General features: G+C 42.1%; 1 protein-coding gene across 8 annotated transcripts in view; it reads left to right on the forward strand.

Annotated features, from left to right (window-relative positions):
- Positions 1-18,470, forward strand: part of LOC126197766 (inter-alpha-trypsin inhibitor heavy chain H4-like) — a 204,436-nt gene that overhangs the window by 165,705 nt on the left and 20,261 nt on the right. For 5 of the 8 annotated variants that reach the window (XM_049934662.1, XM_049934664.1, XM_049934663.1 and 2 more), the window contains one exon: positions 13,783-13,824. The exons of the other annotated variants lie outside the window; for them this stretch is intronic. In XM_049934662.1, the coding sequence (XP_049790619.1) occupies positions 13,783-13,824 (42 nt within the window). The remainder of the gene's footprint in view (positions 1-13,782; positions 13,825-18,470) is intronic. 8 annotated transcript variants of the gene reach the window in all.

Here is an 18,470-nt window from a genome sequence, read left to right on the forward strand (position 1 = left end):
CGTAACACATCTGAAATGTAACGTCCACTGTTCAAAGTGCAATCAATGTGAACAAGAGGTGCCCGAGACGTGTAACCAATGGCACGCCATACCATCACGCCGGGTAATACGCCAGTATGGCGATGACGAATAGACGCTTCCAATGTGCGTTCACCGCGATGTCGCCAAACATGGATGCGACCATCATGATGCTGTAAACAGAACCTGGATTCATCCGAAAAAACGACGTTTTGCCATTCGTGCACCCAGGCTCGTCGTTGAGTACACCTTCGCAGTCGCTCCTGTCTGTGATGCAGCGTCAAGGATAACCGCAGCCATAGTCTCCGAGCTGATAGTCCATGCTGCTGCAAACGTCGTCGAACTGTTCGTGCAGATGGTTGTTGTATTGCAAACGTCCACATCTGTTGACTCAGGGATCGAGACGTGGCTGCACGATCCGTTACAGCCATGCGGATGCCTGTCATCTCGCCTGCTAGAGACACGAGGCCGTTGGGATCCTACGTGGCGTTCCGTATTACCCTCCTGAACCCACCGATTCCATATTCTGCTAACAGTCATTGGATCTGACCAACGCGAGCAGCAATGTCGCCATACGTAAAACCGCAATCGCGATAGACTACAATCCGACCTTTATCAAAGTCGGAAACGTAATTGTACGCATTTCTCCTCCTTACAGGAGGCACCACAACAACGTTTCACCAGGCAACGCCGGTCAACTGCTGTTTGTGTGTAGAAGTCGGTTGGAAATTTTCCTCATGTCAGCAAAGTGGTTCAAATGGCTCTGAGCACTATGGGACTTAACATCTGTGGTCATCAGTCCCCTAGAACTTAGAACTACGTAAACCTAACTAACCTAAGGAAATCGCACACATCCATGCCCGAGGCAGGATTCTAACCTGCGACCATAGCGATCACGCGGTGCCAGACTGAAGCGCCTAGAACCGCACGGCCACACTGGCCGGCTCTTGTCAGCACGTTGTAGGTGTCGCCACCGGCGCCAACCTTGTGTGAATGCTCTGAAAAGCTAATCATTTGCATATCACAGCATCTTCTTCCTTTCGGTTAAATTTCGCGTCTGTAGCACGTCATCTTGGTGGTGTAGCAATTTTAATGGCCAGTAGTGTACATTCACTTCAACCGGCTCACTGTATTAAATTCTTCGTCTCTCTCTATAATTTTTAGCTCCTGCACTTCCTTTCCGTACCAAACTGACGAATATTTCATGCTTTTCAAGGGTCCTGCCAACCGATCCCTTCTTTTAGTCAAGTTGTGCCACACAATTCTTTTCTCCTCAATTCGAATCTGTACCTCCTCGTTACTTATACGACCCACCTATGCAGTTTTCAACGTTCTACTGTAGCACCACATTATGATAGCCTCTATTCCCTTCTTGTCTGAACTGGTTGTAGTTCACGTTTCACTACCATACTAGACTACTCTCCAATTAATAAACTCAGACTTCGTCCGAACAGGCCTCGGAAGGCCCAATGGTAAAAGCCGACCGCCGAGTCATCTCAGCCGACAGGCGTGATTGGATGCGGATAGGGAGAAGCATGTGGTCACCACACCGTTATCCCGGCCATTGTCAGCTTTCGTGAGTAAAGCCGCTACTTCTCATTGTAGTTCATTGATTCCCTACCTGGGGATAATTACTCCTTGAGGGGTAAAACGAAATTTTCTAAGGGCTAAAAAAAGAAAGGTTCGGTAGCGTTTGGGTCTCGAAACTAAACTATTTTGAAAATATCGTTCTCATTATTATCACTATTTCGTAAAACTGTAATGCTAATAAGAAAAGTTACCAATAATTACATTTTTTATTTCAAATGCTAGCATTAACGCGTGAGATAATATGGTGGAGGTTGCAGCTTGTGAAACGAATGTAAGAACAATACCAGAGAAGAAAAGTTGCTACTCACCATATAGCGGAGATGTTGAGTCGCGCTAGGCTCAACAGAAAGATTCACACAATTATAGCTTTCGGCCATTAAGGTCTTTGTCGGCAGTAGACACACATACACACACGCACGCACACACTCACGCACACACTCACGCAAACGCAACTTGACACACGTCTGCAGCCTCAGAGAACTGAAACCACACCACAGTTCTCTGAGACTGCAGACTGTAATTACTCACCTCTTCTTTGGAATTCAGTGAGAAAGTTGCGCCTGCTTTCCGTGGCTCAGAGCTTTGAAGTATGGAATCACAGAAGTTAAATAAAGATTCAGATTACTTTCAGCACAAAGTCTTTTTCTGTATTTATTTTTTAAACAGGCATATAAATAAAATGACTTTCCCCGCAAGTATGTGTCTGAAAATGCTTTAAACCTAATGAAAAACCAATTAATAACAAAGATTACAGTTTTCCTGTAATTGAAAATTTGTGGAAATTTCAAGAAGCTACTCTTTTTCATTTACACTGAATATGGAATCTACATTTGTTGACTCTTCGAAGGGATTGCGAATATAATTATTGTTATTGCAGGGAAATATTCTCTGAGGGTTCTTCCAGGTCCCTCCAAATGTTCTTTAAGCATGTTCTTGACATTTTCGTCCAAAGAAAGATGACTTTCCACCAAGAAGTCGTCAAGGGTATCAAAAGCACTCGATTTGATTCCTACTGAAACACGTTTCTCAAATATTAAGTTTTTTAATGAATGATGCGATACGGTCTGGCACAGCATAAACGTTTATATTTGAGCCCTGGAGAGATAAGTATAGACTCTTAATTTTTGAGGAAATGTCTGCCAGATTTCATCTTCCATGAACTTTGTGAAAGGCATGGCTGGTGAGGAAAACGTAAACTTCGTCTCTATGCTCATTCAGTGTACTACAAATAGTTTTACCTCGAGATACCCACCTAACTTCAGTGTGAGACAATAAACACTTATAAATGCTTATCATTTCGTCACAAAGCACTAAAAAGATGCGATAATTTGTAGGGCGAGCCTTAATAAAAGTCATTACTTTCACTGCATCGTCCAGCAAAGATTCCGATCCTTCGAGCATGTGTTAAAGAATAAGAGCCTGTTTGTGAATGCAGCAATGTGTCCAAGAAGCGTTCCGCGCTACCGATTTCACTTTGGCAACAAACCGAGCATAACACCCTGTCATAGATTTCGCACCATCTATCAAATACCTACACAGCGAGTTCAGTCTGTTGAATTTTCACGAAAGTATTCGTAGCTGAACTTAAAAATATCTCCTCTCGCAGTTCTCTCTTTTAAAGGTCTGCAGAATACCTCCTCCTCTACAGACTCCTCATTAATATAACGGACGAAAAGTAACAAAATGGCTAAATTGGCGGCATCAACTGATTCATCAATTTAAATCGCTAAAGAAGGACTAGTACGAACTCTCCCCTAAATTTCATTTTCTATATCATTTGATATGTCTTTAATCTCGCGGTTCATTGTATTGTCGGACAGTGGTACCATATTGGCTCTTTTTGTGAAAGATTCTCTCGGTACTCACTATACTACATCATTTATACATGGTCGTATTAAATCTTCAGCTATTGAATGAAGTTTTCCAGTTTTAGTAAATCTGTAGCTAACGCGGCAAGACACTTCAAGAGCACTCTCATTGTCACTGTTTGCAGCAGATACAAAAGTAGTTGAATCATTTTCTCACTCCTTAGCTTTTCGTGTAAAAAAGTCACAGGATTTGTTTATAAGGGAAGGGTGCTCAGTTTCTAAATGGCGATTAAAAATAATACTGTCACCCACCAAAAGAATGTGTGGTCACTGTAGTACAACTGGTTGAGTAGCTATGGTTATGAATTGATCACGGCTAGATGAGTACCTGTTTGAATCTATAATGTGAATCTACGTCACTGAATTCGACATTGGAACTACTGTTTGAATCTATCGAACGGATGTACTACTACAAGATCCACCAGTACTCTGCCAACTGTACCACACCAACCACAGCTCTTTAAGAACTAATGTAACACGTTTTCCTGCACAAACAAAATTATAGTTGACTGTGATATAAGGCTTATCTCGCGCTGTAGTGGTTTGCGGAGCACTCACATTGGTGCCCTAGCCAGAGTGTGTTACACAGCTCTTCAACGAAACTGTCAAGTACGTATTGGAACACGAAGTTCATGATGAAAGGGAGGAGATGGATGTGTGTATAGGTGTGTGTATTTGCGACATTGGTTTGTGATTGAAATACATATTGAGTTGAATATATTTTTTCATTTACTGTGAATGCAATTCCTACAGGAAATCATTTTTATGATAACTGTTCGTAACGGGGTCAAGAAAGTACATACATCAAACTTACGATTGATGATAAATTAGTGTAACCGTAACGTGCAGAAACTTTATACTGCCAAATGCAAGCATTCTTATGTCCAGTTACATTGAGAGTTTACTGCCATGTAGCTCCGGCTATTTCAGGTGATATACAGAAATTAAAGGCATGTGTCCGGTAAACATAAGTAGTAAGGCTTGGATGATTTTACTTTAAAACCACAGCAGCGGATTCATCTGCTGGCATTCGTAAGCCTATGTGTCCAGGTTAGAGTAAGTCATAGTAGCACACCATCATTATCATAACCGTTCGCTGCGTCAGCAAAAGACTTACCAAGCAAACGTTTTTGTCGAATGAGATGGCACTTAACGGTGATATCTAGAGAGAACTGCGAATTTTGTACCGTGAGGCAAACTTGACACTGGTGATAAATTATTGCAGCGAAAATAACCAGAACTTTTGTACTGCAGGCTGTGAGCATTCTTACCAGTATCTGAAAGAAATTTCGTAAACACATGGTACTGTTTACCCCCTCAGGAAACCTATCAAATGGACGAGTAATAAGGGTGACAACACAGCACACGCCTAGAGAGATTGCGTGTACTGTCGCTGCCTCGACCAGTTGACGTCGTAACAGAGGTATAGTTTTCGTTCATTTCTATGATACCACATCCCTGAAGGCCGAGAGCAGCGTTCTGTAGCCTTTGTGGTTCCCTAAGAAATATAAAAATTGTTGAAGTTGGTTAACTGGTGGCACCGGAAGTATATGAAATTACGTACCATGTTTCTGACCTATATTTGAAATCCAGATGCTTGTGCATAGGTTGGAACGTTCGCTGATGATCATTGTATAGGAGTGATGTGAGCGTATTCGGAATTATTTCCGAACCGTAAATGGACGTGAATTTTGTTATACGACTGCAGAACCCTATAAATGAGGGGTGTCATGTGTTATGTTGTATTTGGCGTACAAGGTAGTAGTTTCATCCTCTTAAGGTTTGTAACCGTAATGTGTGGAACACTGTGCAAGAGAACGTCGCTATGTAAATATACGTACGTCAGGCGCTGGAAATAGATTTCTTACATTGGAATGTTGATAGCGCCGTATTTCTGAGTACTAAGAGACCAGAAAACATTACCCTCCCTTCGAGGTTACTCTTCATCTGGGTGTAATACCGCCCTGCGCACGCAGTTTAAGTGAATTTCGTGAGCGAATATATGCCTTATATCTCTTTAAAACCTACTAATTGCTCGTATCACGCAGAATCGTCATTGTATCCAATGCAAAAGATATTCTAATCAGATTTTCACTTGTGATATCCATACTGTACACATACAACAAAAATCGGTAACATAGCTGGTGTATACTTCCATCGGATGAAAGCATCAGGTAACGATATTTAGCTCACACAAAAGGAGCATCTGTTGAAAGGTGAGTATCAGTGTACAGAGAGCCATGTAGGCTGCTCGAGCTATGGAATATCGGAGCTGTTACATCTGTACATCTGTTACATCGCCACTGCATCTCACAAATATAATTGCAATTTCCTTACCTGTCGTAACGCATATGTGCGATTATACCAACGCACAACTTCCCAATCCCAAGATCCTCCGATGTATAGATAGTCGTAAGAGCGAAAGTTATTAACTGTTGCTCTTTTCAACCTATAATCATGAACAAAATGTTCTATAACTTTTAGCTTGGGCCAATGTTTGATTACAAAAGGATGAGTAACATCAATCTCAAATGAATCCGATCGAGATGCAAATTTGCGCAACTGATAATAGAAACTTAATTCACTTTCTCTAATATTAGTAATGCAGTCCTCGTCTTCTTTAGTGGTGTACACTAACCACTTGTTACGATATTTAACTGACTGCAAATCAAAACTTGCCCATACGTTCTAACAAGAGCCGTTACCGTGTTCATTCGTATCCTTGTTACCAAGAGTGAAGTTCAAAACTCCACCGCAAAACACCAATGGCTCATGCAAGATGACTTGGGCACCTACGATGTGGTTTGATAACTGGCAGCTATATAAGTAATGAATCTGGAAAGACAGGGTCAGTCGTCGAGCAGCCGCAAGTGCAGTAGCATCGAGACAGATTAGTTATGCCGCCTTATTTTAGGAGGAGTAGGCGTTCGCGTCTTACAGTTTTTAAAGCAATAGACAACATTTCTATTACTACCAATGATTACGTAGGTGCCCAAGTCATCTTGCATGGGCCATCGGTGTTTTTCAGTGGAGTTTTGAACTTCACTCTCGCTAACAAGGATACGAATGAACACGGTAACGGCTGGGTCACCGTTGCTCTTGTGCGTGGATCAAAAGTCGATAAGTAAAAGGGCTAGTTAATTTCAAGTCACGTGATGTCGTCGCTTATCAGACATTTCAGATTTGTGAAGTTTACAACAGAGATAAGGGTTCATCGTATTACATGTCGACTATGCCTTTGGTTCTCAGGACCAGGAATCATCGTAAAATAAATGAATCGTAATCAGTCTCAGTGTGGGTGAACGGTGTTGACAACTGCCGTTTGAATACGTCACAAAGATGTGTCATCTTATAGAGTACGCCCGTTTTGTGTCAGGGCACATAGCCAGTATTGGACAAAGGCGAGGGATGTCGATCTGTATTCCTAACCCTATGACGTGGCGCTGGCTGCTCCAGACTCATAGGCGAAAGCAGCCTCTCTGTAGCTGTGCATTCGCGCGCAACGTGACATTACGCTGTGTGCTCTGACCGATACCAGTGCTCAGTTTTATGTGGTCAGCTGGTATGGGTGGTTACCTCCATGCGGTCCAGGACAGCACGAGGCAGAACAGCGTGCAATGAGCCGGATTTGGTGCGAGTCAGCGCCCATGATCCCTCTTCAGTCTCAGTGTGGTGTGGCCTCGGAGCCAATAAACAAGCAAGCGAATATCTGTTGTATTCGTTATCTCACTACACATGACGGTGATGAGTGTTTGACAACCATACAGACTTCATCAGTGAGTTACACAATTTTAAAGTTAGAAGAGCTGCCTGATAGTATCCTAACAAGAGCTACTCTACAGTTCTAACAGTCAGCGGGATTTCCATAATTTTGCTTAAGGTCATTTGATTTTTAATTTCATGTCGTTTTTAAACTTACAATAAGTGCATTTGGTGATTTTTTCCCGCCATTTTAATTGTAGGAGAAGTGAGCTCTGGCGTGTGAAATTTAATGTAGCCTCTGAGGTGTTTAAACAATTAAACAGTGGTGGCAGCATGATTTAAACTTCAACATTGTCTAAAAATAGCACTGGCGGATTTAGGATATGTTACAGCACGTGATACTGACAAATATACGGTTCGAAGTAAGCTCCAGGACAACCTGTTTCAACTGTAACATCAGGAGGGCACTTATTAAACTTAGGGGGAAAGGTGGGCTTTCGGGTCGGAATTGGAGTTACATGGTGCTCTGTGACATGACCATTTTGAATTTCCTACCAAACTTAAACTTAGGATGATAACTGTTTAACCTGCCGCGGTGGTCTAGCGGTTCTAGGCGCTCAGACCGGAACCGCGCGACTGCTACGGTCGCAGGTTCGAATCCTGCCTCGGGCATGGATGTGTGTGATGTCCTTAGGTTAGTTAGGTTTAATTAGTTCTAAGTTCTAGGCGACTGATGACCTCAGAAGTTAAGTCGCATAGTGCTCAGAGCCATTTGAACCATTTGAACCATTTGATAACTGTTTAAATGGTGACATCAGAGGGGAAAACAGTGGAATTCTGTAAGTTATATGACTCCCATTAAAAGTCACATGCATCTGAGTGAATGGTAGCTTTGGTAAAACATGTTAAGTGGGTCAGCAGACTGGTTACTTCCCTCTTACTTAGCATCTTGGACATCATAGTGACTGTGTCAGTATCCCACATCGGCCATCCTGGATTCTATAATTATAAAAAGTGATCTACTTTCACAGTGACATCAGGGGAACTCTCAGTAACCATCCCGAATTCTGTAATTAGCACAAGTGTCCTAATGCCACCAATATGGAAATTCTCATCTTGGATGTTTGAATTTTTCAGCGATTTACTTAGAACAACTACTTTATTTGGTCAGTGCTGCCATGGGAGTGAGAGGAACCTTAACTATTTGAAGTTTCCCACCGCTGTACAAATAGGCGTATGTCAGAGGGTTGGGGGAAATATGGCAAATGCGTATGACATCATAGAGGGAGGTGTAGTGGTCGGTAAACCCGATTATCATCGACAGTGTCATCAGTGACCTACTTTGCATCAGAAACTGCACTGGCCTCCCTACTAATACTTATATACTTTTGGCCTTTGATGTCGAGAGCATAGGAGTCAGGGAATGTAAGGGAATTCTCTCCCCACATCTACTAGTATGGCCAATGTGATCCTAGGGGATCGCCAGCAAAAAAAAAATGTTCAAATGTGTGTGAAATCTTATGGGACTTAACTGCTAAGGTCATCAGTCCCTAAGCTTAGACACTACTTAACCTAAATTATCCTAGGGACAAACACACACACCCATGCCCGAGGGAGGACTCGAACCTCCGCCGGGACCAGCCGCACAGTCCATGACTGCAGCACCTTAGACCGCTCAGCTAATCCCGAGCTGCTTGACTTTACAGGCTCCGCACTTCTTTACGGTTGCTTATTTGCAATATGAAGCGAGCAACCCACCCCTTCTCGAGCGATACAAGGCCCTGGCAACAAATTTTCATTTTTCCTGTCGTCAGTCTGAAACCGGCACATCCAGAACCTGGGTACGCTTGACAGGTACGAAGTATGGCAACACAGGAAGTTGTTGTGGCTGCTAAGGTATTGAGACCACTCATGTCAAAATCACTGTCAACCTATCACGTTCAAGCCATCATTATCACTCCAAACATCAGTCATGCCATATCACTCGACGCCTGGACAATTAATGCCATACCATGCCGTGCATTATTGATGTAAATGATAACTGGTAGTAGCCATTTAGTGTTTATGAAGATGTGGCCAACAAGTGACGTTCCCCAGGAATGCAATAAGTCCGAGACGTAAATCTCACCGTGGCTATCCTTGTTAATGGGGCTGCACCGACCAAGGTGGAGCAGTGTTAGCACACTGGATTCGCATTCGGGAGGACGGCGGTTCAAACCCGTGTACGGCCACCCTGACATAGGTTTTCCGTGATTTCCCTAAATCATTTGAGGCAAATTCCGGGATCTTTCCTTTGAAAGGACACGGCCGATTTCCTCCCACATCGTTCCTTGGTGCGACATTTTGCTCCGTTTCTAATGTCGACGGGAGGTTAAATACAAATGTCTTCCTCCTCCTTAGTAGGACAGCATACTCATGTAGCAGTTGTGTCACTCAGTCGATCGGAAACTTCATTTCATTCTATTGTAGCTTATTAATAATGCTCAGACTTTGCTGACATGTAATCTTCCTTTTCTTATTATCTGCACATTAAAATACCCAGTATTCTGTCTTCTTCTTCTTCTTCTTCTTCTTCTTCTTCTTTCGTTTCACCCTCTTTGGGGTACGCTGAATCAATCATTTCTTTGTGCGTTGTTCTTTTCGTAGGGCCCAGTATTTCTTCATTCTTTCTGATCTTCTTCTCCTCTCTTCTTCCGAGGTGAAGGGTTTGGACTTTTGTGTGGATTTGTCTTGGAACCTTATGTTTTCATCTTTAGTAATTAATTCAGCAGTTCGATCAATAAGTGAATTTTCTGAAATCTTTAATTCCACTAGGTCTTTCTCAGATTCTTTAAACCAGTTGGGCTTCGTTTTTCGGTTACGGAAGAAGTCAAAGATTTGTTTAGTTAATCTGTTGGAGTTCATTCTGAGAAGATGACCATAAAAATTGATTCTCCTTTTTCGCATATAATCTGAAAGTTTTTTCAATTTTCTTGTAGAGGGTTTCATTTTTGATGTATATAATCTTATTGTCTTGAAATTTTGGCCCAATGATTTTTCTTAAAATTTTTCTTTCCTTTACCTCAGGTTTCTCCATTTGGCCTTTGAAATTCATGTTAAGTGTTTCTGCTGCATACAGTGCTTCTGGCTTAATCACTGTCTTGTAATGTGTAATTTTGGACCCTCATGAAAGGGATTTTTTGTTGTATGTATTTTTTGTTACTTGGAAGGCCAATTCAAGTTTATTTTTTCTGGATTCCATTGCTTTGCTTGCCCCAGCATTTCAACTAATCCATTCTCCGAGATATTTGAATTCTTTTACTATTTCAATCTTCTGTTCTTGAACTTTGAGGTATTTACATGAGTGCTTGATGTTTGTCAATATCTTAGTTTTTTCAAAGGAGATGTGAAGACCAATTTTAGCTGCTTGTTTCTTTAGTTCAAGGATTTGCTCCCGTGCTTCTTCCATTGTTTCAGTAAACAGGGCCATATCATCTGCAAAAGCAATGCAATTTACTTGGAGGTTCTTCTTTTTGAAACCCAGTCTTATACCACTCTTAATATTTGTGTTCCATTCTGTGACTACTTCCTCAAGCGCACAGTATTCTGTCTATAGAAATGTAAATTTACTTTTTTTCTTTCTTCATAACAGTACCGTACTGTATTTAATTTTTCAAAGATGATGTCACTTTTAAGATTTTAAGTCATCTTCTTACATGCTTATGTTTAATGTCCATTTATGGATCAAAAATTCAATCTTTTTATATTGACAAGAACGAACAATGCTGGTGTCTCTGCCAAGAAACGCGTCAATGCTGATCAAGAATGCATCTGTACATGCTGAAAAGGATAATAGTTCACCTGCTTATTATCATCGTTGCATCGCTTACTGTTGTTAAGTTGTACCAGCTATGGCTACAGAAACAAAAATCTCGATGTTTTGTACTAATATTGCATCGAACGTACTGCTCATTTGTAAAATTTCGTGTTACGATGTTTTAGGTTCGTTTTTGAAACTAAAAGAAGACATTATAGGGGTACACTCGAATTTCTTCAGTAAATGTTGAAACAGTGTCAAATTACAAACACGTGTTGTCGGACAACAGACGTTCTCTCACTTTAGAGAGCCTCTGCATGCTGTCATACACTACGATAGCTCTACGACAGTTATACACTGAAGCGCCAAAGAAACTAGTATAGACATGCCTAATCAAACAGAGAGATACCTAAACAGGCATAATATGGTGCTGCGGTCGTCAACGCCTATAAGACAAAAAAGTGTCTGGCGCAGATGTTAGATCGGTTACTGCTGCTACAATGGCAGTTTATAAACATTTAAGTGAGTTTGAACGTGGTATTATAGTCGGCGCACCAGCGATGTGACACAATATCTACGACCATTTCACGAGTGCAGCGTGAATGTCAGGAATCCAGTAAAACATCAGATCTCTTACATCGCTGCGGCCGGAAAAAGATTCTGCAAGAACTGGACCAACGACGACTGAAGAGAATCGTCCATTGTGACAGAAGTGCAACCCTTCCGCAAATTGCTGCCGATTTCAATGATGAGCCATCAACAAGTGTCAGCGTGCGAACCACTCAACGACAAATTATCGATATGGGCTTCCGGAGACGAAGGCCCACTCGTGTACCCTTGATTGCGGCACGGCACGAAGTTTTACGTCTCACCTGGGTCCGTAAACAACGACATTAGACTACAACCAAATTACAAATGCGCGAAAGTAATTATTACGTGACGTTCTGACATTACGTGAGAAGTTTTTACATGAGCGGACAGTATTCGTGTTATTTAAACATTTTACAGCAGACTGAAAGCCATTTAACTGGGTAGTTTTGTGCCTCCAGCCTATAGGAGGAGAATCTATTGTTGTGCATTGGCCTTGGGCATTTGACACACGGAGACTGAAAGAAAAAATGGTAGCACTGCCAAAGAAGAGAAGGGTTTCGACGAATTGTACAGATGTTTCCCAGCTAACCATTAGTGGGATACGCACGTTGTCTAGCTACGGCCACAGAATGTCTCCCAATCAGCTAAGAGATCAAGGAAGTCAAGACCTCAGAACAGCTCGTCGCAATAATTTTTCAGAATATCTTCGACGATTTCGACTTAATAGCAATGTTGGATGCAGAAATTAGGTCCGTTTGCTGCAAAAATGTAATTTGACCAAAAATGAGTCTTAACTATATATATGAAGATGGTATCTGTTCTTTCGGACATTATATATATATAGTTAAGGCTCACCGGCCAATTGGCCGTCTTCTGTGCGGATGCACAAACAGTGCCCGAACTCTTACGGTAATCGGCAGTAAAGCCGCGAGTAATGAGTATAATGGGCAGGGCACTATGAATAAAGTGCGGGACAATAAGTTGCGAATGTGGGTCTCACGGAAGGCGTGCTAGAGATAAGTCCCTGCAGTCGCACTATCCTGTGTGTCCTCGGTGGCTCAGATGGAAGCCGGCACGGTAGCTCAGCGTGTTCGGTCAGAGGGCTGTTCGCCCTCTGTAATAAAAAAAAAATGTGTAAATAAATCAACGATCAACTTGAACGGATGTCTTGTGACGTCCGCCCAGACCAAACGCTAAAAAGAAGAGAGAGAGAGAGAGAGAAGATGGATAGAGCGTCTGCTATGTCAACAGGAGATCCCGCGTTCGAGTCCTGGTCGGAGCACACATTTTCAACTGTCCCCGTTGACTTATATCAACGACTATATGCAGCTGAGGGTATTCATTTCATTGTATTTTTTAAAAAAAAGTCTTCGACCTATTTTCTTTCTTTTTTGTTGGCGCCCAGTTTACAGCTATTGATCTATTTTATGGAACAAAAGTTGGTACATGTTCTCCATAAATTAGCAAAATTTAAAACACATGGTCTTTTGAGTCAGTGATTAAAAGCACTATACAGTACAAACCTTGCTACTGTGGTGTTCCGGAAGTGCACCTTTTTATCTTAACAATTTAATGGAGCTACGATACATTTGTTGTGACTGAGCTTCCTACATTAAAAATCGCAAAAAATGCTGTGTGAGGAAATCACACGAGGATAGAAATCTAGTGTTTGCATAGCTTTGACAGTTTAATGCAACAATTATCTTGAGTTAATTTAACCAGCCACAGTGTTCTTTAAGATAACTCGGATCAGTTGGGGGGAATTAGGTTGTGTTAAATGTGCATATGTTCGCCCTCTCTTTGAAGATTGGTTGCCGCTTTATAGGCTTAGGTCCCCTAGGGTGTATTTTCAATTTACGGTTACACGGCAAAATGTTGCTCGATTAGACTTCCCCTATTACACCTATCCTACTCTCAACTTTATATTCTGGTAAAATTAAACAGTCTGCATTCTGGAAAGTGACAAAGATGTAAGCTATAGTAGAGTAAAGCAAGTTTTATTTCAGTGTATGATTGTATTTGAAGAAACTATCAAAAAGTTCCCGTTCGAAGGTCACACTAAGCACTTCTCTGCACGTCGGTGCTTACATACTCGCATCGGAGTCGCACTGGGTTGCATATAAGCTACTGCAACGCCCTCAAACGGAAACTTTTTGATAGCATCTTATAACTAAACAACTCTCGATCTGATTCTAATACCAGTTCCATTTGTTTCAGCGCGCAGTTTTAATTTCGGTGATCCCGTAGTGGCCCAAACAGGTAAGGCTTTCAGAAAAGACTTGCTCGTGCTCCCGCTCCTTTAAATAACCCCAAATATTTTCTATAGGATTAATCCTTAAAGTGACAAAATGTTTCATCCAACAAAACAATCAAAGGGTATATATCAGGATGTGTTCTAGGGAGTAGTACTAAATACAACTGCTCAATTTATTATCTACTTCTACGCCAATCATGAGTTATGGGGTGGTGAATATTCATACAAAGGAATCAGAAGCTCATAATTATACATAGTAAATAATTCACTGTTAATTACGAAAGGAATCTGTTGAAAATTATCAGTTTCAACTTCTGTTAGTACACATCTGTCCACAGAAGGAAGATAGTTCCCAAAATTGGGGTTCGACTTTAGACCATGCATACAAACACACATTTTCAGCCACATCAGTATTAGAGTGTGTTTTGACTTGTTTTAAAAGCTTTTTCAAGCATAGGCAAATAGTCTACCCAACCTGCTCTGTGTGTAACAAACGCTGCACCCACTGGTCCACTTGGCACTTTGTTATTCATACTCTCGTCAGTTACTGTAGTAGTGTTTGAAACTGTGGAAATTTGAGTAGCTAAACGGTCTGCTTCAGTGTCTCCTCTAAATTTTGATTCTTCTCCTTGCTCTTCTGTAGCCCCAGCATCAGACGACTCGCATTCGGGAGGACTACGGTTCATCATGATTTAGGTTTTCCGTTATTTCCATAAATCGTTCCAGGCAAATGGCAGAATGGTCTCTTTGAAAGGACACTGTGCCGATTTCCTTCCCCATCCTTCCCTAATCCGAGTTTGTGCTAAGTCTTTAATGACCTCGCTGTCGACGGGACGTTAAACACTGATCTACTCCTCCTCTCCCAGCATCAAACAGTCTTCATCTGCCACGTAACTACTCCATCTCCTTGGCATAATTCTTATAGACAAAAAATATACTCACGAATGTCAATATTATCCCTCTAACTCTAAAAACCAAACAAAAAAAAAGTAAATAACATGCCTGTTACATTCAAGAGTGTGCATAAACTAATCGTGTTCCATATTTTAAGTAATCGTACTATATGTTCACTGTCAGCGAAAATATTTTACATTGTCTCTAATGTTTTCGAAAACATTTATGAAAATATTTATTTCTACATCAGAAGAAGCATTCCTCAGCATGTAACACGTGAAGCAGGATTTAACCAAGAACTGACTACACGACAATTTGTTTGTTGACATGTACGGTGCAGAACAAAACTAGCAAAAGTTTGCTTACAAACATCTCCCATACTGATTTTAAACTTTATAATGTAGTAAATGTTACTGTGAACTGAACTTAAGATACCAGAAGACAAAAATCCACATGTGACAAATGCCAGCTGACGGGAAACCAGAAATGTAGACGAGCGCCTCTAAGGCCACTTCTAGCTTGTTCACTGATAACTAACGCCTACTAACTTAGGCACATAAGAATGGTACTCATATTTATTATAGAAACTTGTGAAAATATTAATACCAATAACATCGATCGTCTGTACTAAATAAAGTAATACACAGCATGTAACCCAGTAGTATATACACTGAGGTGGCAAAATTTATCAAATACCTCCTAATATAGTGTCAGACCTCCTATGGTCCGGCGTAGAGCAGAATCTCGACGTGGCATGGACTCAATAAGTCGTTGGAACCATGCAGAAATATTGAGCCATGTTGCCTCTATAGACGTCCGTAATTGCAAAAGTGTTGCTGGTGCAGGATTTTGTATACGAACTGACTTCTAGTTTGTCTCCCATAAACGGTCGATGGGATTCACGTCGAGAGATCTGGGTGGCCAGATCATTCGCTCTAATTGCCCAAAATGGTCCTTAAAACACTCACGAACAACTATGGCCCGGTGACATCGTTGTTTGAGAACATGAAGTCCGTAAGTGCGAATGGCTCCAAGTAGCCGAACATAACCCTTTCCAGCCAATGACCGGTTCAGTTGAACCCGAGGACCCAGTCCATTCCGCGTGAAAACAGCTTACACCACCACCAGTTGCACAGTGCCTTGTTGACCACTTATTACATGACTTCGTGAGGTCTGGCCCATACCCAAACCCTACCATTAGCTCTTACCAACTGAAATCGGGACCCATCTAACAAGGCCAAGTTTTTCCAGTCGTCCACACTGATTTCTGTGGTTATTTAATGCATTGTTCAAACGTGTGTGAAATCTTATGCGACTTAACAGCTAAGATCATCAGTCCCTAAGCTTACACACTACTTAACCTAAATTATCCTATGGACAAACACACATACCCATGCCCGAGGGAGGACTCGAACCTCCGCCGGGTCCAGCCCCACAGTCCATGACTGCAGCGCCTTAGACCGCTCGGCTAAATTTAATGGATTGTTGCGTGTCTGTAATCACTGATAACTTTAAGCAAACCTCGCTGCTCTCAGTCGTTTAGTAGAGTCCGGCCAATGTGTTGTCCCAGGTGAGATGTAATACCAGAAATTTGGTGTTCTGGGCACCCTCTTGACACAGTGGACCTCGGAATATTGAATTAGCTAACGATTTCCGAAATGGAATTTCCCGCAAGTCTGGCTACAAGTACCGTCCCCCATTCAAAGGTTGTTAATTCCCGTCGCTCGGCCATAATCACGTCGGGAACCTCTTAACATGTATAATCTGAGTACAAATGACAGCTCAGCCAAATCGCTGCCCACCTTGTGTACGCGATGTAACCGCCATCTGTATAATTATGTCTTGGTACATCCATATTTAAATTCGACGAAGGTGGGACACAGCTGGTACAATTTTTATTAAAAATGAAACTCCTCCAGCTGTACTATAAATATAAAATCTTAAGTACAGCTGCAGGAGTTTCATTTTTAATAAACTTCTGCGTATGTGCATATCGCTATGCCTTTGCTTTTGCCATATCAATGTATATTTACCACTGTCACGTACAGGTTCCTGTAGAGTGTTCGTCAGACCACGAAAATACCCGTGCAGCCCTGTGATTGTAGCTGTAATCATCTTCGAAGTCTCCACAGAAAACTCATGAAGAAGATATAGAAGAAAGGGCACCACCTCGTCACAAGTGACACTGAAATAAACATTCCGGTTCATTTTCACGGCAACTTGAAGAAGTGGGCCCAAGTCGTGCTACTAGAAACACCTCAGAAACTTCACAGAACCACCTCCGGGCCGAACTACACCCTCCACATCTGGTGGTCAAAGGTCACAGAGAGCCTTTGGTGCACACCTCGAGGCAAGATCACGACTCGTCGGACCACACTCGGCGTCTAAAATCAACTTCTGGCCTTATTTTGTGTTTGGTGCAGCCTTGTGTATCGCTGTGAACAAAGGTCTTTTGCGAAGCAATCTTCTTCCGATGCCCTTAGCATCCAGTTCCCATCGCAATGTTTTCTCGGAAACTAATTGACTTGGACCTGTTTTTAACATCAGTTATTATTATAGGATTTGAGTCAGACAAGGAGTTCCCCGTCGGTTACTATGACCAGTGTATATACACTGTACTACGTGGCTGCAAGTGATACATCATTCCTTGTAGACGAAAGTAAAACTACCATAGTTTTCATTAACTGGTGCTGTGTCTCAGGTGTGTCACAGGTCTCCAAAAGTTGTTGAAAACGGAAACACGTCAGCAGAGTGTTCGACGAACCGGCACGAAAAAAAAAAGAAAAAATTCTTAGCGTGAGATCAGGTGACATACAAGGCCAATGGTGCAATGTAGTTCTGCATTTAGGCAGTTTATTGTTAAGAATGTCCACCCCCGGTAGCTGAGTGGTCAGGGCGACAGAATGTCAATCCTCAGGGCCCGGGTTCGATTCCCGGCTGGGTCGGAGATTTTCTCCGCTCAGGGACTGGGTGTTGTGTTGTCCTAATCATCATAATTTTATCCCCATCGACGCGCACGTCGCCGAAGTGGCGTCAAATTGAAAGACTTGCACCCAGCGAACGGACTACCCGACGGGAGGCCCTCGTCACACGACGTTGTTAAGAATTATCAGGTCTTGTAGTTTAGCGATAAGGCGCATGACTGGAAACCGAGAGGTCAGCGGATCGAATTCCTATCAACCATGGAAATTTTCAGTCTGTCTTTAACCTAACCTTCACCGTTTAACGACTTGAGAAGTCGTCAGCAGTGACACGTAGCTCGGGTTCCACGTTAAATTGTAGGTTTCGCTTCCCCAATTGTCCATCTGGGTGGATTAGAGACACGGACGTCGCCGACGTGGTCACCAGCAGAAATACTTGCAATCAACCATCGAGATACACTGAATAATGGTTATTGTTAAGAAATGCCCTCACAAGCAACTGCCGGTCGAAAACTGAAATTTTCGGCACGTTCTAGCAGTTGCGTCGGGGATACCTCGACTGGTGGCCACAACGGATCGGCACTTAGGTGCTCTTTTAGTTTAGATGTGCCAGTTTAAATTTATCTCAAGTTTCTATCTTCATTTATTTACGACACTGGCATTAAAATTGCTACACCACGAATATGACGTGCAACAGACGCGAAATTTAACCGACAAAAAGAAGATGCTGTGACATGCAAATGACTAGCTTTTCAGAGCATTCAAACAAGGTTGGCGCCGGTGGCGACACCTACAACGTGCTGACATGAGGAAAGTTTCCAACCGATTTCTCATAC

The sequence above is a fragment of the Schistocerca nitens genome, chromosome 1 (genome assembly GCF_023898315.1).
Source record: "Schistocerca nitens isolate TAMUIC-IGC-003100 chromosome 1, iqSchNite1.1, whole genome shotgun sequence".
Taxonomy (NCBI): Eukaryota; Metazoa; Arthropoda; class Insecta; order Orthoptera; family Acrididae; genus Schistocerca; species Schistocerca nitens.